At 40.6% G+C, this 22,018-nt stretch overlaps 1 protein-coding gene across 1 annotated transcript in view; it reads left to right on the top strand.

The window, feature by feature from the left end:
- The window catches only part of prkcab (protein kinase C, alpha, b), a 259,108-nt gene that overhangs the window by 174,401 nt on the left and 62,689 nt on the right, over nucleotides 1-22,018 (top strand). Inside the window, 1 exon segment of the mRNA XM_072915832.1 lies at nucleotides 12,758-12,869. Coding sequence (XP_072771933.1) covers nucleotides 12,758-12,869 — 112 coding nt within the window.

The following is a 22,018-nucleotide window of genomic DNA, read 5'->3' as shown; positions in this document are numbered from 1 at the left end:
TAATAGTGTGAGAGTCCAGTCCATAGTGGATCTAACATAATAGTGTGAGAGTCCAGTCCATAGTGGATCTAACATAATAGTGAGAGAGTCCAGTCCTTAGTGGATCTAGCATAATAGTGAGAGTCCAGTCCATAGTGGATCTAACATAATAATGAGAGTCCAGTCCATAGTGGATCTAACATAATAGTGTGAGAGTCCAGTCCATAGTGGATCTAACATAATAGTGAGAGTCCAGTCCATAGTGGATCTAACATAATAGTGAGAGTCCAGTCCATTGTGGATCTAACATAATAGTGAGAGTCCAGTCCATAGTGGATCTAACATAATAGTGAGAGTCCAGTCCATAGTGGATCTAACATAATAGTGAGAGTCCAGTCCATAGTGGGGCCAGCAGGAGACCATCCAGAGCGGAGACAGTTCACCAACGCAGAGATGTCCCCAACCTTCTTCTCAAGGTTCTGCTGTGGTCTTATCATAGCCAATACTAACCTCCAACAGTAAATTGCCCGATTTCAAGGCTGTGCTAACGATCCTGAGGAATGGTTCTTTCTGCTCTCAACACATCTCGTCTTCCCGGGTCCGTGTGCGTTCAGTCTCCACGAGTGACACCATGGATCATGTCCACGTTCTCTGATCATTCTCCAACCAAGTCGGGAGGACTCTGGGGTTCACTTTAGTACAGAGGAGGAGTGCAAGACCTGGGTAAAAGTAAGTGTGTGAACATGTTTATACTGCAGTGTTAGGAAGTGATGTCATACTGTATGTTCAAATCTCAGAAATGATTGAAGTGGAAATCACACTCCACTTTGTACACACCAGCAGTTAAATAATTAGCCCCCCGCGGTGTACATCAAATCAGCTGTCACTTTGATGCCCAACATTTGCCAAATAATAATGAGATGTTATTACACCTCCTGTGGCAACATGTCAGTTAGTGGCTGACTGGGATTTAGATTAGTCTTCCTTCTGCCTCCTTCTTAAAGCTACAGCACTTAACTTACGCTCTTAATAGGTTAATTGGTTCTTAACTTATAACACTTGTATCTCAAATCAGCGTCTCCCATCCATCCATCCATCCATCTTCTTCCGCTTATACGAGGTCGGGTCGCGGGGGCAGCAACTTAAGCAAGGAGGCCCAGACTTCCCTCTCCCCAGCCACTTCGTCCAGCTCCTCCCGGGGGATCCCGAGGCGTTCCCAGGCCAGTCGGGAGAGATAGTCTTCCCAGCGTGTCCTGGGTCTTCCCCGTGGCCTCCTACCGGTCGGACGTGCCCGAAACACCTTCCTAGGGAGGCGTTCGGGTGGCATCCTGACCAGATGCCCGAACCACCTCATCTGACTCCTCTCGATGTGGAGGAGCAGTGGCTTTACTTTGAGCTCCCCCCGAATGACAGAGCTTCTCACCCTATCTCTAAGGGAGAGCCCCGCCACTCGGCGGAGGAAACTCATTTCGGCCGCTTGTACCCGTGATCTTGGCCTTTCGGTCATGACCCAAAGCTCATGACCATAGGTGAGGATGGGAACGTAGATCGACCGGTAAATCGAGAGTTTTGCCTTCCGGCTCAGCTCCTTCTTCACCACAACGGATCGATACAGCGTCCGCATTACTGAAGACGCCGCACCGATCCGCCTGTCGATCTCACGATCCACTCTTCCCCCACTCGTGAACAAGACTCCGAGGTACTTGAACTCCTCCACTTGGGGCAAGATCTCCTCCCCAACCCGGAGATGGCACTCCACCCTTTTCCGGGAGAGAACCATGGACTCGGACTTGGAGGTGCTGATTCCCATCCCAGTCGCTTCACACTCGGCTGCGAACCGATCCAGTGAGAGCTGAAGATCTTGGCCGGAGGAAGCCATCAGGACCACATCATCTGCAAATAGCAGAGACCTAATCCTGCAGCCACCAAACCAGATACCCTCAACGCCCTGACTGCGCCTAGAAATTCTGTCCATAAAGGTTATGAACAGAATCGGTGACAAAGGGCAGCCTTGGCGGAGTCCAACCCTCACTGGAAACGTGTCCGACTTACTGCCGGCAATGCGGACCAAGCTCTGACACTGATCATACAGGGAGCGAACTGCCACAATAAGACAGTCCGTTACCCCATACTCTCTGAGCACTCCCCACAGGACTTCCCGGGGTACACGGTCGAATGCCTTCTCCAAGTCCACAAAGCATATGTAGACTGGTTGGGCAAACTCCCATGCACCCTCAAGGACCCTGCCGAGAGTATAGAGCTGGTCCACAGTTCCACGACCAGGACGAAAACCACACTGTTCCTCCTGAATCCGAGGTTCGACTATCCGGCGTAGCCTCCTCTCCAGTACACCTGAATAGACCTTACCGGGAAGGTAAGGTCTATTCAGGTAAAAGAATTTCAGCGTCTCCCGCTGAAATTAATTTTCAATCAATGTTATTGGTGCTCGCCTCCCAAAACAGCATTTTAAAATGTAACACGCCTTTTGAAAGGAAATGGTTGATGCGTTATACAAAACCCAAAAGCAGTGAAGTTGTCACGTTGTGTGATTCGTAAATAAAATGAATGATTTGCAAAATCCTTTTCTTGTATTCAATTGAATAGACTGCAAAGACAAGATATGTCATGTTCACACTGAGAAACTCAATTCAATGGCAGCAACACATTGCAAAAAAGGCATTTTTACCCCTGTGTTACATGGTCTTTCCTTTTAACAACACTCAGTAAAGGTTTGGGAACTGAGGAGACACATTTTTGAAGTGGAATTCTTTCCCATTCTTGCTTGATGTACAGCTTAAGTTGATCAACAGTTTCCCTTCTCATATTTTAGCCTTCACATTTTCAATGGGAGACAGGTCTGGACTACCAGTCTAGTACCCACACTCTTTTACTATGAAGCCGCGCTGTTCTAACACGTGGCTTGGCATTGTCTTGCTGAAATAAGCAGGGGCGTCCATGGTAACGTTGCCTGGATGGCAACATATGTTGCTCCAAAACCTGTATGTACCTTTCAGCATTAATGGTGCCTTCACAGATGTGTAAGTTACCCATGTCTTGGCCACTAATACACCCCCCATACCATCACACATGCTGGCTTTTCAAATTTGCGCCTAGAACAGTCCGGATGGTTCTGGTCCGGAGGACACGACGTCCACTGTTTCCAAAAAACAATTTGAAATGTGAACTCGTCAGACCACAGAACACTTTTCCACTTTGCATCAGTCCATCTTAGATGAGCTCGGGCCCAGCGAAGCGTTTCTGGGTGTTGTTGACAAATGTCTTTCGCTTTGCAAAGTAGAGTTTTAACTCGCACTTACAGACGCAGCGACCAACTGTAGTTACTGACAGTGGTTTTCTGAAGTGTTCCTGAGCCCATGTGGTGATATCCTTTACACACGGATGTAACTTTTTGATGCAGTACCGCCTGACGGATCGAAGGTCCGTAATATCATGGCTTACGTGCAGTCTGAACCTTTTGATGATATTACGGAGCATAGATGGTGAAATCCCTAAATTCCTTGCAATAGCTGGTTGATAAATGTTGTTCTTAAACAATTTGCTCACGCATTTGTTGCCAAAGTGGTGACCCTCGCCCCGTCCTTGTTTGTGAACGACTGAGCATTTCATGTAAGCTGCTTTTATACCCAATCATGGCACCCACCTGTTCCCAATTAGCCTGTTCACCTGTGGGATGTTCCAAATAAGTCTTTGATGAGCAGATTGCACTCCTCCTTCTTTATTTGACTTTCTCCCCCCACCTGACCACAGCTGCTTCCAGAGGGAAGTGGGTCGTAAACAGCGTTGCCTTTGGTTACCGAACAGTTCAAAAGAAGAGGTCGTAAAAATAGTTCAAAAAGAGTTCCATAAAATAGTTCAAAAAGGGTTCGTAAAATACTTCAAAAAGAGTTCGTCTGGAAATTGGGCAGATCCTGTCATGTGTCCGCTTTGAAGTAATACAAAGCTTTTGTGGTGATTTAGAAACAATTATTCTAACACCTTAGTTCCAGTGAAAGGAACTTTGAATGCTCCAGGATACCAAAACATTTTGGACGATTCCATGGGATGGCACTTCAAGGTCATATGTGAGTAAAGGCAGGTAGAAGGATGAATAAACGAAGGTCCTGGCTCAGCAAAAAGCGGCAGCCTGATAATGTCAAAATGAGAAAAATAGACCGGAGGTAGATATTATCTCCTTCATTGGCGCTCGCGAGGCTCTTTGAGGATAAACCCACTCAGAATACAAGGAGCCAAAATGGAATACAAAAGGAGGAAGACCCAGAAGGACCAGGACAGAACAGGAGAGGCATGAATTACCGCACCATCTGTTTTTTTTTTTGTTTTTTTTTACCTCCCTCCTTCCTACGGTGATACTTCAGCAAACGCCGGATGCCAACGAGCAAAAAATAGAAAAGCCTCATGCTAATTAGAATGTTCCTGCACCCGTAATTTGCCTGCCAATCACACCTAACGACTCAACAAATCCCTTTTTTGCATTGCGTTACGTGCCGTGTGTGTGTGTGTAGGTGTGTGTGTGTGTGTGTTCTTGTATTTCTACCCTTCTTGAGACATCAAGAAGGAAAAGTAGCTTCCATATGAGGAGGTGTGAACAAGTTAGGACTGAAATCATGGTCCCAATACCAAAAAAAGCCATTGCATCGAATAGAGAGCCAAATACTAGAGCAGTGGTTCTTAACCTGGGTTCGATGGAACCGTAGGGGTTCGGTGAGTCGGGCTTAGGGGTTTCGGCCATACTTGCCAACCTTGAGACCTCCAATTTCGGGAGGTGGGGGGTGGGTGCGGGGGGCGTGGTTGGGGCGGGGGCGCGGTTGGGGGCCTGGTTAAGAGGGGAGGAGTATATTTACAGCTAAAATTCACCAAGTCAAGTATTTCATATATATATATATATATATATATATATATATATATATATATATATATATATATATATATATATATATATATATATATATATATATATGTCTTAATAAGGTTATCCAAAAAATAGTGCTCAATACCGTAGTAGAGCGCAATATAATATATACACACATACATTTATATATATATATATATATATATATATATATATATATATATATAAAAATATATATATAGGGTTGACAATATATATATATATATACATATATATATATATATATATATATATATATATATATATATATATATATATATATATATATATATATACATATACATATACATATATATATATATATATATATATATATATATATATATATATATATATATATATATATATATATATATATATATATAGCCTGCGACCCCGAAGGGAATAAGCGGTAGAAAATGGACGGATGGATGGATGGATATATATATGTATATATATATATATATATATATATATATATATATATATATATATATATATATATATATATATATATATATATATATATATATATAAGAAATAATTGACTTTCAGTGAATTCTAGCTATATATATATATATATATATATATATTGTCAAGACTTGGTCTTGGGTGTGTGCTTTTCCGGGATGCAACGGAAAGTTGGCTCGGGCGAGACGGGAATGAGGGTACATGATTTATTAATACTATCAAAAAAAAAGGAATAAACAAAAAGCGCGCACAAGGGCGGAAGTACAAAACTTGACTATAAACACAAAACTTGCACAAGGGCAGAAACTATGAACAATTAAACAAAACTTGCAAACTATGGCTTGAATAAAGAAAACTTACTTGGCATGGACAAAAAAAGGAGCAGCGTGAACATGGACATGAAAAAATGGACAGAGCATAAATGTGGTGTGAGGTCGTCAGGACGAACAACAGAAAATGAATGAACTTAAATACTATGGACATGATTAGTGAAAGCAGGTGCGTGACTCAAAACGTGAAACAGGTGCGTGACGTGACAGGTGAAAACTAATGGTTGCTATGGTGACCAGACAAGGGAGTGAAAAGACAGAAACTAAACAAAACATGACTTAAAACAAAACATGATAATACAGACATGACATATATATATATATATATATATATATATATATATATGTAACACTTAATTTTACTCATTTTCATTCATTACTAGTTTCTATGTAACTGTTTTTATATTGTTTTACTTTCTTTTTTTATTCAAGAAAATGTTTTTAATTTATTTATCTTATTTTATTAATTTTTAAAAAAAGTACCTTATCTTCACCATACCTGGTTGTCTAAATTAGGCATAATAATGTGTTAATTCCACGACTGCATATATCGGTTGATATCGGTATCGGTATTTAAAGAGTTGGACAATATCGGAATATCGGATATCGGCAAAAAGCCATTATCGGACATCCCTAACTGGAACTGAACTGAACTTTCTAGAAGTAGTGACATTATTGGACACTGACGGAGGGAGATAATTACATATATCCATATTTGTGTGTTACTTCTTTTAAACTATAGTCATATTACAAAACAGCTAGTGTTCTTTATTTGTTATCTTTTGGTTGTCTGCAAATACTGTGTGCCTACTTTTGAGAATGTGAAGGGGGGAGATCTTTTCTGTTTCTCGTCTAAAACCGACTTTAGATAATAAACAAAAAGGACCCCGGAGTGAGCGGGTAGAAAGGGGGAGTGGTAATAAATTATTTCTCTTATCTTTCCCTTTACCCAGCTGTGGAGAAAGGGACAAGGAGGGTGGGGGCAAGAGAGACAGAAAAAAGAAGAAGTTTTGCCGTATGAAAAGTGTCATGTCTGTGTGATCATGTTTTTGTTTTGGTCATGTTCGTTTTGGGTTTTGGACTTTTTGTGCACTTTTGTTTTGTCACCATAGCAACCATTAGTTTTCACCTGTCACGTCACGCACCTGTTTCACGTTTTGAGTCACGCACCTGCTTTCACTAATCATGTCCATAGTATTTAAGTTCATTCTTTTCAGTTTGTCGTTCTGACGACCTCCACATTTATGCTTCTGCACACTCTCCACACCCTTATGATCCTTGCTGCTCTTTTTTTCATGCCGGTTCCATGCCAAGTAAGTTTTTGTTTATTAAGCCAAAGTTAGTGTTTTGTTTAATTGTTCATAGTTTCCGCCACTGTGCGTGCTTTTCATTTTGTACTTTTTTGCTATAGTCTTTTGGTTTCATCGTTTATTCTCCGCCACTGTGCGCGCTTTTTGTTTGATCCTTTTCTTTGTATTTATAGTCTTTAAATAAAAAATGTACTTACATTTCCGTCTCGCCCGAGCCAACTTTCCGTTGCATCCCGGAAAAGCTAACACCCAAGACCAAGTCATGACAAAAAGTTAGACCAATTTAGGTGTGCGAGTGAGCGCTTCTGGACGGGATTTGGTCTCAAGTTTATTTCCAAAGGCTTTGGAAATATCCATCCATCCATCCATCTTCTTCCGCTTATCCGAGGTCGGGTCGCGGGGGCAGCAGCCTAAGCAGGGAAGCCCAGACTTCCCTCTCCCCAGCCACTTCGTCCAGCTCCTCCCGGGGATCCCGAGGCGTTCCCAGGCCAGCCGGGAGACATAGTCTTCCCAACGTGTCCTGGGTCTTCCTCGTGGCCTCCTACCGGTCGGACATGCCCTAAACACCCCCTTAGGGAGGCGTTCGGGTGGCATCCTGACCAGATGCCCGAACCACCTCATCTGGCTCCTCTCGATGTGGAGGAGCAGCGGCTTTACTTTAAGCTCCCCCCGGATGACAGAGCTTCTCACCCTATCTCTAAGGGAGAGCCCCGCCACCCGGCGGAGGAAACTCATTTCGGCCGCTTGTACCCGTGATCTTGTCCTTTTGGTCATAACCCAAAGCTCATGACCATAGGTGAGGATGGGAACGTAGATCGACCGGTAAATTGAGAGTTTTGCCTTCCGGCTCAGCTCCTTCTTCACCACAACGGATCGATACAGCGTCCACATTACTGAAGACGCCGCACCGATCCGCCTGTCGATCTCACGATCCACTCTTCCCTCACTCGTGAACAAGACTCCGAGGTACTTGAACTCCTCCACTTGGGGCAAGATCTCCTCCCCAACCCGAAGATGGCACTCCACCCTTTTCCGGGCGAGAACCATGGACTCGGACTTGGAGGTGCTGATTCTCATCCCAGTCGCTTCACACTCAGCTGCAAACCGATCCAGTGAGAGCTGAAGATCCTGGCCAGATGAAGCCATCAGGACCAAATCATCTGCAAAAAGCAGAGACCTAATCCTGCAGCCACCAAACCGGATCCCCTCAACGCCTTGACTGCGCCTAGAAATTCTGTCCATAAAAGTTATGAACAGAATCGGTGACAAAGGGCAGCCTTGGCGGAGTCCAACCCTCACTGGAAACGTGTCCGACTTACTGCCGGCAATGCGGACCAAGCTCTGACACTGATCATACAGGGAGCGGACCGCCACAATCAGACAGTCCGAAACCCCATACTCTCTGAGCACTCCCCACAGGACTTCCCGAGGGACACGGTCGAATGCCTTCTCCAAGTCCACAAAGCACATGTAGACTGGTTGGGCAAACTCCCATGCACCCTCAAGGACCCTGCCGAGAGTATAGAGCTGGTCCACAGTTCCACGACCAGGACGAAAACCACACTGTTCCTCCTGAATCCGAGGTTCGACTATCCGGCGTAGCCTCCTCTCCAGTACACCTGAATAGACCTTACCGGGAAGGCTGAGGAGAGTGATCCCACGATAGTTAGAACACACCCTCCGGTTCCCCTTCTTAAAGAGAGGAACCACCACCCCGGTCTGCCAATCCAGAGGTACTGCCCCCGATGTCCACGCGATGCTGCAGAGTCTTGTCAACCAAGACAGCCCTACAGCATCCAGAGCCTTAAGGAACTCCGGGCGGATCTCATCCACCCCCGGGGCCTTGCCACCGAGGAGCTTTTTAACTACCTCAGCAACCTCAGCCCCAGAAATAGGAGAGCCCACCACAGAATCCCCAGGCACTGCTTCCTCATAGGAAGACGTGTTGGTGGGATTGAGGAGGTCCTCGAAGTATTCCCTCCACCGATCCACAACTTCCGCAGTCGAGGTCAGCAGAACACCATCCGCACCATACACGGTGTTGGTAGTGCACTGCTTCCCCTTCCTGAGGCGGCGGATGGTGGTCCAGAATCGCTTCGAAGCCGTCCGGAAGTCGTTTTCCATGGCTTTGGATATAAAATTGCAAAATACCTATTCTGTCTCTGGTGGTTCTTCTACTAAGCTTTACGTGTCATAAAAGAGCTTGGGAGTGACCAGCAACTTGAATTCCCTGGGAAGAACAACTGGTCAAAACGCAACAACACGTAGCATATATAAAGAATGTAGCTCTGCGTCGTACAGATTTAAAACGTAATAATTATCAAGTTGTCAAGAGCAATCCACTTCAGGGGGGTGCTGGTAATATTCTGTTCCCCATGGGGGTCTTGACAGGAAATAATAGAGAAGCACTGCTCTAGTATATGTGTGTTAATGAATGTGTCGCTCACCATCACCAAGAAGCTTCAGTTGCTTTTTTAGAATGTCTGAGGTGAGCAGATGTCTCATTTCTGGGACATGGAAAAAATATATCAATCAATGTTTATTTATATAGCCCTAAATCGCGAGTGTCTCAAAGGGCTGCACAAGCCACAACGGCATCCTGGGCTCAGATCCCACTATGAATGACACTATTAGTAGCTACAAAAATTAATGTTTTTATTTGCCGAATAATTAAAGGCCTACTGAAATACGATTTTCTTATTCAAATGGGGATAGCAGGTCCATTCTATGTGTCATACTTGATCATTTCGCGATATTGCCATATTTTTGCTGAAAGGATTTAGTAGAGAACATCGACGATAAAGTTCGCAACTTTTGGTCGCTGATAAAAAAGCCTTGCCTGTAGAGATGCGCGGTTTGCGGACACAACCGCGGAGTCCGCGGATTATCCGCTAGTGTGCGTCTGGGCCGTGACAGCGTGGCGCGCATTGAATGTCTCTGCTGCATTGGATCGGTCTCTTTTCTTTAACAGGCAAAAGCTTTATAACCTCACTAATGCCTTGCATCGTCTATATTAGATATATAACAACGGGCGGGTGCGGGCGGGATGCGGTTTTGATTAAATGTTAGTTCGGGTGGATGCGGATGGTTGACGACTTTTGTGATGAAATAATTGCCTATCCGCGCATCTCTACTTGCCTGTACCGGGAGTAGCGTGACGTCACAGGTTGTGGAGCTCCTCACATCTGCACATTGTTTACAATAATGGCCACCGGCAGCGAGAGCGATTCGGACCGAGAAAGCGACGATTTCCCCATTAATTTGAGCGAGGATGAAAGATTTGTGGATGAGGAAAGTGAGAGTGAAGGACTAGAGGGCAGTGGGAGCGATTCAGATAGGGAAGATGCTGTGAGAGGCGGGTGGGACCTGATGACTAAAACAGTAAATAAACACAAGACATATATATACTCTATTAGCCACAACACAACCAGGCTTATATTTAATATGCCACAAATTAATCCCGCATAACAAACACCTCCCCCCTCCCATCCATATAACCCGCCTGCACAACACACTCAATCCCACAGCCCAAAGTACCGTTCACCTCCCCAAAGTTCATACAGCACATATATTTCCCCAAAGTCCCCAAAGTTACGTACGTGACATGCAAATAGCGGCACGCACGTACGGGCAAGCGATTAAATGTTTGGAAGCGTACTCACGGTACCGCGTCTGCGCATCCAACTCAAAGTCCTCCTGGTAAGAGTCTCTGTTGTCCCAGTTCTCCACAGGCCAATGGTAAAGCTTGACTGTCATCTTCCGGGAATGTAAACAATGAAACACCGGCTGTGTTTTATGTTGTTGCTGCAGTCGGCCTCAATACACCGCTTCCCACCTACAGCTTTCTTCTTTGCTGTCTCCATTGTTCATTAAACAAATTGCAAAAGATTCACCAACACAGATGTCCAGAATACCGTGGAATTGTGCGATGAAAACAGACGACTTAATAGCTGGCCACCATGCTGTCCCAAAAATGTCCTCCACAATCCGTGACGTCACGCGCTGACGTCATCATACCGAGACGTTTTCAGCAGGATATTTCGCGCGAAATTTTAAATTGCACTTTAGTAAGTGTCGGAGGCAGATATTTACATACATCTGAATTTAAGTGTTACTTCTTTTATTTTTATAATCATATTACAAAACAGCTAGTGTTTTTCTTCCAATTGTTGTCTTTTGGTTGTCTGCAAAACTGTGTGCTTAACCTCGAGTGAGGAATGTTAGAGAGAGAGATAATGGGCATGTGTTTTGGCTAGAGAAACATGACTGCCAGGGGGGGAGGAAGAGAGACTTAAGAGGAGAGGGGGTTTGGTCGGGGGGGGGGGGGGGGGGCAGACCATCTTAGCGGCGCGATTGAATGTTCTATGCTGGACTGGTCTCAATGTACCGTATTTTCCGCACTATTAGCCGCACCTAAAAACCACAAATTTACTCAAAAGCTGACAGTGCGGCTTATAACCCGGTGCGCTTTATATATGGATTAATATTAAGATTCATTTTCATAAAGTTTCGGTCTCGCAACTACGGTAAACAGCCGCCATCTTTTTTCCCCGTAGAAGAGGAAGTGCTTCTTCTTCTACGCAAGCAACCGCCAAGGTAAGCACCCGCCCCCATAGAACAGGAAGCGCTTCTTCTTCTACTGTAAACAACCACCCGCCCGCGTAGAAGAAGAAGAAACGCACGGATATTACGTTTCATTTCCTTTGTGTGTTTACATCTGTAAAGACCACAAAATGGCTCCTACTAAGCGACTAAGGTTTCCAAGACGCAATCTCTCCATCCGCACACGGACTACTATTTCACAGCAACTGCCTAAAGACTTTCAAGAAAAGCTGGCTACTTTCCGTGCATATTGTAAAAACAAGATAGCTGAAAAAAAGATCCGGCCAGAGAACATTATCAACATGGACGAGGTTCCACTGACTTTTGATATTCCTGTGAACCGCACTGTGGATACAACGGGAGCACGTACGGTGAATATTCGCACCACAGGGAATGAGAAGTCATCCTTCACTGTGGTTCTAGCTTGCCATGCTAATGGCCAGAAACTTCCACCCATGGTGATATTCAAAAGGAAGACCTTGCCAAAAGAGACCTTTCCAGCCGGCGTCATCATAAAAGCTAACTCGAAAGGATGGATGGATGAAGAAAAGATGAGCGAGTGGTTAAGGTAAGTTTACGTGAAGAGGCCGGGTGGCTTTTTTCACGCAGCTCCGTCCATGTTGATATACGACTCCATGCGCGCCCACATCACGCTGGTTTTTAATATATTATTAAAGTTTGACTGACCTATCTGACTGTTTTTTTGACATTCCCTTTAGCGCAGTTAGATGCGGCTTATAACACGGGGCGGCTTATAGGTGGACAAAGTTTTGAAATATGCCGTTCATTGAAGGCGCGGCTTATAACCCAGGGCGCCTTATGGTGCGGAAAATACGGTATATATGCAAAGCTTTGCAAATATATTACAAAATACCTATTCTGTCTCTGGTGGTTTTTCTACTCAGCTTTAAGTGTCGTAAAGAGCTTGGGAGCGACTTGTGACTTGAATTCCCTGGGAGGAACAACTGGTCCAAAACGCAGCCGTGTTGGCATGTGTTGCAATGTTAAGATTTCATCATTGATATATAAACTATCAGACTGCGTGGTCGGTACTAGTGGCTTTCAGTAGGCCTTTAAACGACATGTAGTTTTGCTATGATTTCAAAAGTGATGTTACCAACATTCTAAGCACACTTCCTGGTCTCGTGTCCCCGCAGGATCCCAGAAGCAAGCACAAGTTCAAGATTCACACTTATGGCAGTCCCACCTTTTGTGACCACTGTGGATCTCTGCTCTATGGCCTCATCCACCAGGGCATGAAATGTGACAGTGAGTACACCCACCCAGCCTGAGGCCCCTTCAACACTAAGTCCGATAAGGTTATTCAGGGTAAATCACACCTAACCTTATCTGTGTCCACACACAACAATGCCACCGTTTAAGAACCCCGCCCCCCTTTGTCCGCCGGTGCAACGCCAACTACTACGTATGCGCGGAAAATGCCCACGTCATAGTCACCTCCAGTGTTGCTTTGTGTGCAAGTTCTTAAATGTAACTTATCTGAACAATATCCAGTGTTGTGGTATTTCAATGAACTGGAATCCAGTGTGCTGTGGGGCTCTATTGTTGTGAAAGTCCAGTCCATAGTGGATCTAACATAATAGTGAGAGTCCAGTCCATAGTGGATCTAACATAATAGTGTGAGAGTCCAGTCCGTAGTAGATCTAACATAATAGTGAGAGTCCAGTCCATAGTGGATCTAACATAATAGTGTGAGAGTCCAGTCCATAGTGGATTTAACATAATAGTGTGAGAGTCCAGTCCATAGTGGATCTAACATAATAGTGAGAGTCCAGTCCATAGTGGATCTAACATAATAGTGAGAGTCCAGTCCATAGTGGATCTAACATAATAGTGAGAGTCCAGTCCATAGTGGATCTAACATAATATGGTGAGAGTCCAGTCCATAGTGGCTCTAACATAATAGTGAGAGTCCAGTCCGTAGTGGATCTAACATAATATGGTGAGAGTCCAGTCCATAGTGGATCTAACATAATAGTGTGAGAGTTCAGCTCACAATGGATCTAACATAATAGTGAGAGTCCAGTCCATAGTGGATCTAACATAATAGTGAGAGTCCAGTCCATAGTGGATCTAACATAATAGTGTGAGAGCCCAGTCCATAGTGGATCTAACATAATAGTGTGAGAGTCCAGTCCATAGTGGATCTAACATAATAGTGTGAGAGTCCAGTCCATTGTGGATCTAACATAATAGTGAGAGTAAAGTCCATAGTGGATCTAACATAATAGTGAGAGTCCAGTCCACAGTGGATCTAACATAATATTGTGAGAGTCTAGTCCATAGTGGATCTAACATAATAGTGTGAGAGTCCAGTCCATAGTGGATCTAACATAATAGTGAGAGTAAAGTCCATAGTGGATCTAACATAATAGTGAGAGTCCAGTCCATAGTGGATCTACATAATAGTGTGAGAGTCCAGTCCATAGTGGATCTAACATAATATGGTGAGAGTCCAGTCCATAGTGGATCTAACATAATAGTGTGAGAGTCCAGTCCATAGTGGATCTAACATAATAGTGAGAGTCCAGTCCATAGTGGATCTAACATAATATGGTGAGAGTCCAGTCCATAGTGGATCTAACATAATAGTGAGAGTCCAGTCCATAGTGGATCTAACATAATAGTGTGAGAGCCCAGTCCATAGTGGATCTAACATAATATGGTGAGAGTCCAGTCCATAGTGGATCTAACATAATAGTGTGAGAGTCCAGTCCATAGTGGATCTAACATAATAGTGTGAGAGTCCAGTCCATAGTGGATCTAACATAATAGTGAGAGTCCAGTCCATAGTGGATTTAACATAATAGTGAGAGTCCAGTCCATAGTGGATCTAACATAATAGTGTGAGAGTTCAGCTCATAGTGGATCTAACATAATAGTGAGAGTCCAGTCCATAGTGGATCTAACATAATAGTGTGAGAGCCCAGTCCATAGTGGATCTAACATAATATAGTGAGAGTCTAGTCCATAGTGGATCTAACATAATAGTGTGAGAGTCCAGTCCATAGTGGATCTAACATAATAGTGTGAGAGTCCAGTCCATAGTGGATCTAACATAATAGTGTGAGAGTCCAGTCCATAGTGGATCTAACATAATAGTGTGAGAGTCCAGTCCATAGGGGATCTAACATAATAGTGTGAGAGTCCAGTCCATAGTGGATCTAACATAATATTGTGAGAGTCCAGTCCATAGTGGATCTAGCATAATATGGTGAGAGTCCAGTCCATAGTCGGGCCAACAGGAGACCATCTCAAGGAAAGACAGGTCAGCAGTGCAGAGATGTCCCCAACCGATGCACAGGCGAGTGGTCCACCCTGGGTCCCGATTCTGGACAGCTAGTCCAGCAGTCTAGCAGCCGCATTTTGTACCAACTGTAATCTTTTAATGCTAGACATAGGGAGACCCGAAAATAATACATTACAGTAATCAAGACGTAACAAACGCATAAATAATGATCTCAACGTCGCTAGTGGACAAAATGGAACGAATTTTAGCGATATTACGGAGATGAAAGAAGGCCGTTTTAGTAACACTCTTGATGTGTGATTCAAACGAGAGAGTTGGGTCGAAAATAATACCCAGATTCTTTACCGAATCACACCTGAGACATCATAAATTAATCAAATCTTTAATAGACACGTAAACAATGTGATAAAGAACATTTTACATCAATCAAACTAGGGATCTAGATATCTGGTCAGGACACTCCTCACTCTTTTGCCTTCACCTTTATTGTCCATTCCTTTTTGGTGACTTTACATACTCTGGACCTAGACGTTGAGTCCGTGACATACATGGCGGACAATAACTGATACAGTCTACTTTGCCAGTCCGAATGCATTCGCCGTTTTCCTCGACGGCCAGGTAATACAAAGCACACGCTACCTTGTTTATCACATCCACGGGAGCTCGCATTCTCGTTGTCTCTCCTCCGACAAATGGACAAAGTTTTTCGCTAAGTAGAATCACAGCTGACCTGGACATTGGAAAGTTCTCTTGCCGTCTGAGAAGTGTTGTATCCCAGATAGCTGCAATGGCTTTCTCTTAAGGTATTCATGTGTGATTTCCACAAGCGTCTGTACATGTAGAAGAAGGAGAAACACGGGCATGTCTGGATGACTCGCCTCCATATTTCCAGCGGTTAGCTCCGAGCTTTATTATGAAGCTGGCTGTGGCGCGTTCTTTCTGACGTCACTTCTGTGTGGGAGAGGTCACTTCCTCTCCGAACTCACTTTGTAAAAGTCAGGTTCAAACACCAAACTGTCTATTAAACGAGACAAGAAGCAAGGAATCAAGCAGAGACAGAGTTGAGTTTAGCTCATGGGTAGAAACATCTGGGGCTGCACACTCCGTTATAGTCTCCCACCACGCTCTAAGGTACAGCCCCATGCGCTCCTCTATTTATTCAGGAGTTCCCTAGTTAACATCACTGAGGCTTCCTCTAAATCAGAATCAGAATCAGAAATACTTTATTAATCCCTGAGGGGAAATGTAAATTTTCAACGCAATCCCATTCAAGATCAGACAAACATTACAGGGAGACAGAACAGGATCGCTGACGGGTCTGCCAACTTCCGGCTGGCGCCCCTTACAAAAAAGGTGAGATACAGGTAAACAATGGGGGGGGTAGGGGGGGGTGCAGTTGGGAGAGTGGCCGTGCCAGCAACCTGAGGGTTCCTGGTTGGATCCCCACCTTCTGTCATGACTTGGTCCTGGGGTTTAGTTTTTCTCGAAGGCAACGGAAAGTTGGCTCGGGCGAGACGGGAATGAAGGTACATTTTTATTTAAACACTATAAATACAAAACAAGGAAGTAAACAAAAGGCGCGCACAATGGCGGAGAACAAACTATGAAACCGAACACTTGCACAAAGGCAAAAACTATGAACAACAAAAAACACTAACTGTGGCAATAATAAACAAAACTTACTTGGCATGGACAAAAAGGAGCAGCGTGAACGATGGACATGAAAAAAGAGTCAGAAATGTGCAGAGCATAAATGTGGGGATGTCACCAGCAAGACAAACTGAAAAACAATGAACTTAAATACTACAGACATGATTAACGAAAACAGGTGCGTGACTCAAAACGTGAGACAGGTGCGTGACGTGACAGGTGAAAACTAATGGGTTGCTATGGTGACAAACAAGAGTGCACAATGAGTCCAAACGTGGAACAGGTGAAACTAATGGGTAATCATGGAAACAAGACAAGGGAGTGAAAAGCCAGAAACTAAAAAGTCCAATAACTAAACAAAACATGACTAAGACAAAACATGATTACACAGACATGACACCTTCTACCAACCTCGTCACGTCCGCTGTGTCCTTGAGCAAGACACTTCACCCTTGCTCCTGATGGGTGGTGGTTAGGGCCTTGCATGGCAGCTCCCGCCATCAGTGTGTGAATGGATGAATGTGGAAATAGTGTCAAAGCGCTTTTGAGTACCTTGAAGGTAGAAAAGCGCCATACAAGTATAACCCATTTACCCGTGTAAAAAATTACCCAAGGAGGGGAACCTTAAACGCTGGTTTAGTGTGGCTGACACAGGGCTTAGGCTAATTAATGATTTGTTGAACCCTTGTGTAATGTTCATATTGTTGTTACTCAGGCAGCGTTTGTGGGTCTGATGGACCCGTCGCATTTTGTGGCTTTTAATGCCTCACAATCAAACACTTTTATGTTCAAATACTGAACACATGTTTATTGGGATAAGGTAAACATCTTTTAAAAGTGCTCCCCCTCTGGTCAACATATGAAATAACAAGTGTGTGTAAGAAATTGAAATGCGCCCCCTTTGGACAAAATTAATAAAATAAAATAAAAGAATATGTATATAGAGACATACTGTGATAACTTGAAGTAAATAATGAAGATGAAGTTAAAAAAAAAAAAATCTATTAACTAAAAGCAGTCTTTTTCTCACAATGTGTCGACTTTTTTCTTATAAAATCGGTAACGATTGATCATATTCTTTCTGTTTCTGTAATTGCAATATTTTCTCGTAAAATTATTACTTTTTTTAATGTAACATATTACATTTTTTTATGTAAAATTATTAAATGTTTTTAATGTAAAATTATTACTTTTTAATGCAAAATGGTGACATTTGTCATATAAAATTCTGACTTTTATCACAATATTGCTTGTTTTCTTCTTGTAAAATAGTGACGTTTATTGAGTAAAATTCCAATCATTATAACATTGCCAACATTTTTTTGTTTTCTTATAAAATTGTGACTTTTGTCGAGTAAAACTACGACTTTTTTTCATAAAATTGCCGAAATTTTAAGCTTTTCTTGTAAAATTGCGACTGTTATTGCGTAAAATTCCAACTTTTATCATAACATTGCACAACTGTTCAGCTTTCCTTGTAAAATTTGGACTTGCGTTGGGTAAAATGCCGACTTTTATTATAATACTGCCAAAATTCTAAAATTTTCTTGTGAAATTGTGACCTTTTTCTTGTGAAATTCCAACTCATTTTTCACAACAAGCTTTTTTATATTTGCATAGTATGTATATATTATTCATGTTGTAAATTATTAATGTTACTCAGCCAGCGTTTGTGGGTCTGATGGACCCGTCGCATTTTGTGGCTTTTAATGCCTCACAATCAAACACTTTTATGTTAAAATACTGAACACATGTTTATTGGGATAAGGTAAACATCTTTTAAAAGTGCTCCCCCTCTGGTCAACATATGAAATAACAAGTGTGTGTAAGAAATTGAAATGCGCCCCCTTTGGACAAAATTAATAAAATCAAATAAATGAATATGTATATAGAGACATACTGTGATAACTTGAAGTAAATAATGAAGATGAAGTAAAAAAAAATAAAAAATTAATTAAAAGCAGTCTTTTTCTCACAATGTGTCGACTTTTTTCTTATAAAATCGGTAACGATTGATCATATTCTTTCTGTTTCTGTAATTGCAATATTTTCTCGTCAAATTATTACTTTTTTTATGTAACATATTACATTTTTTAATGTAAAATTATTAACAGTTTTTAATGTAAAATTATTACTTTTTAATGCAAAATGGTGACATTTGTCATATAAAATTCGGACTTTTATCACAATATTGCTAATGTTTGTTTTCTTCTTGTAAAATAGTCACGTTTATTGAGTAAAATTGCAATCATTATAACATTGCCAACATTTTTTTGTTTTCTTATCAAATTGTGACTTTTGTCGAGTAAAACTACGACTTTTTTTCATAAAATTGCCGAAATTTTAAGATTTTCTTGTAAAATTGCGACTGTTATTGCGTAAAATTCCAACTTTTATCATAACATTGCACAACTGTTCAGCTTTCCTTGTAAAATTTGGGTAAAATACCGACTTTTATTATAATACTGCCAAAATTCTAAAAATTTTCTTGTGAAATTGTGACCTTTTTCTTGTGAAATTCCAACTCATTTTTCACAACAAGATTTTTTATAATTGCATAGTATGTATATATTATTCATGTTGTAAATTATTAATGTTACTCAGCCAGCGTTTGTGGGTCTGATGGACCCGTTGCATTTTGTGGCTTTTAATGCCTCACAATCAAACACTTTTATGTTAAAATACTGAACATATGTTTATTGGGATAAGGTAAACATCTTTTAAAAGTGCTCCCCCTCTGGTCAACATATGAAATAACAAGTGTGTGTAAGAAATTGAAATGCGCCCCCTTTGGACAAAATTAATAAAATAAAATAAATGAATATGTACATAGAGACATACTGTGATAACTTGAAGTAAATAATGAAGATGAAGTAAAAAAAAATAAAAAATTAATTAAAAGCAGTCTTTTTCTCACAATGTGTCGACTTTTTTCTTATAAAATCGGTAACGATTGATCATATTCTTTCTGTTTCTGTAATTGCAATATTTTCTCGTAAAATTATTACTTTTTTTATGTAACATATTACATTTTTTAATGTAAAATTATTAACAGTTTTTAATGTAAAATTATTACTTTTTAATGCAAAATGGTGACATTTGTCATATAAAATTCGGACTTTTATCACAATATTGCTAATGTTTGTTTTCTTCTTGTAAAATAGTCACGTTTATTGAGTAAAATTGCAATCATTATAACATTGCCAACATTTTTTTGTTTTCTTATCAAATTGTGACTTTTGTCGAGTAAAACTACGACTTTTTTTCATAAAATTGCCGAAATTTTAAGATTTTCTTGTAAAATTGCGACTGTTATTGCGTAAAATTCCAACTTTTATCATAACATTGCACAACTGTTCAGCTTTCCTTGTCAAATTTGGGTAAAATGCCGACTTTTATTATAATACTGCCAAAATTCTAAAATTTTCTTATGAAATTGTGACCTTTTTCTTGTGAAATTCCAACTCATTTTTCACAACAAGGTTTTTTTATATTTGCATAGTATGTATATATTATTCATGTTGTAAATTATTAATGTTACTCAGCCAGCGTTTGTGGGTCTGATGGACCCGTCGCATTTTGTGGCTTTTAATGCCTCACAATCAAACACTTTTATGTTCAAATACTGAACACATGTTTATTGGGATAAGGTAAACATCTTTTAAAAGTGCTCCCCCTCTGGTCAACATATGAAATAACAAGTGTGTGTAAGAAATTGAAATGCGCCCCCTTTGGACAAAATTAATAAAATAAAATAAATGAATATGTATATAGAGACATACTGTGATAACTTGAAGTCAATAATGAAGATGAAGTAAAAAAAAAAAAAATCTATTAACTAAAAGCAGTCTTTTTCTCACAATGTGTCGACTTTTTTCTTATAAAATCGGTAACGATTGATCATATTCTTTCTGTTTCTGTAATTGCAATATTTTCTCGTAAAATTATTACTTTTTATGTAACATATTACATTTTTTTATGTAAAATTATTAAATGTTTTTAAAGTAAAATTATTACTTTTTAATGCAAAATGGTGACATTTGTCATATAAAATTCGGACTTTTATCACAATATTGCTAATGTTTGTTTTCTTCTTGTAAAATAGTGACGTTTATTGAGTAAAATTGCAATCATTATAACATTGCCAAAAAATTTTTGTTTTCTTATAAAATTGTGACTTTTGTCGAGTAAAACTACGACTTTTTTTCATAAAATTGCCGAAATTTTAAGCTTTTCTTGTAAAATTGCGACTGTTATTGCATAAAATTCCAACTTTTATCATAACATTGCACAACTGTTCAGCTTTCCTTGTAAAATTTGGGTAAAATGCCGACTTTTATTATAATACTGCCAAAATTCTAAAATGTTCTTGTGAAATTGTGACCTTTTTCTTGTGAAATTCCAACTCATTTTTCACAACAAGCTTTTTTATATTTGCATAGTATGTATATATTATTCATGTTGTAAATTATTAATGTTACCCAGCCAGCGTTTGTGGGTCTGATGGACCCGTTGCATTTTGTGACTTTAAATGCCTCACAATCAAACACTTTTATGTTCAAATACTGAACACATGTTTATTGGGATAAGGTAAACATCTTTTAAAAGTGCTCCCCCCTCTGGTCAACATATGAAATAACAAGTGTGTGTAAGAAATTGAAATGCGCCCCCTTTGGACAAAATTAATAAAATAAAATAAATTAATATGTATATAGAGACATACTGTGATAACTTGAAGTAAATAATGAAGATGAAGTAAAAAAAAAAAAAAAAATTAATTAAAAGCAGTCTTTTTCTCACAATGTGTCGACTTTTTTCTTATAAAATCGGTAACGATTGATCATATTCTTTCTGTTTCTGTAATTGCAATATTTTCTCGTAAAATTATTACTTTTTTTATGTAACATATTACATTTTTTAATGTAAAATTATTAACAGTTTTTAATGTAAAATTATTACTTTTTAATGCAAAATGGTGACATTTGTCATATAAAATTCGGACTTTTATCACAATATTGCTAATGTTTGTTTTCTTCTTGTAAAATAGTCACGTTTATTGAGTAAAATTGCAATCATTATAACATTGCCAACATTTTTTTGTTTTCTTATCAAATTGTGACTTTTGTCGAGTAAAACTACGACTTTCTTTCATAAAATTGCCGAAATTTTAAGATTTTCTTGTAAAATTGCGACTGTTATTGCGTAAAATTCCAACTTTTATCATAACATTGCACAACTGTTCAGCTTTCCTTGTAAAATGTGGGTAAAATGCCGACTTTTGTTATAATGCTGCCAAAATTCTAACATTTTCTTGTGAAATTGTGACCTTTTTCTTGTGAAATTCCAACTCATTTTTCACAACAAGCTTTTTTATATTTGCATAGTATGTATATATTATTCATGTTGTAAATTATTAATGTTACTCAGGCAGCGTTTGTGGGTCTGATGGACCCGTTGCATTTTGTGGCTTTTAATGCCTCACAATCAAACCCTTTTA

The sequence above is a fragment of the Nerophis lumbriciformis genome, linkage group LG22 (genome assembly GCF_033978685.3).
Source record: "Nerophis lumbriciformis linkage group LG22, RoL_Nlum_v2.1, whole genome shotgun sequence".
In the NCBI taxonomy this organism is placed as follows: Eukaryota; Metazoa; Chordata; class Actinopteri; order Syngnathiformes; family Syngnathidae; genus Nerophis; species Nerophis lumbriciformis.
The sequence above is the reverse complement of the archived record's forward strand: the minus strand, read 5'-3'. Positions and strand labels throughout refer to the sequence as shown.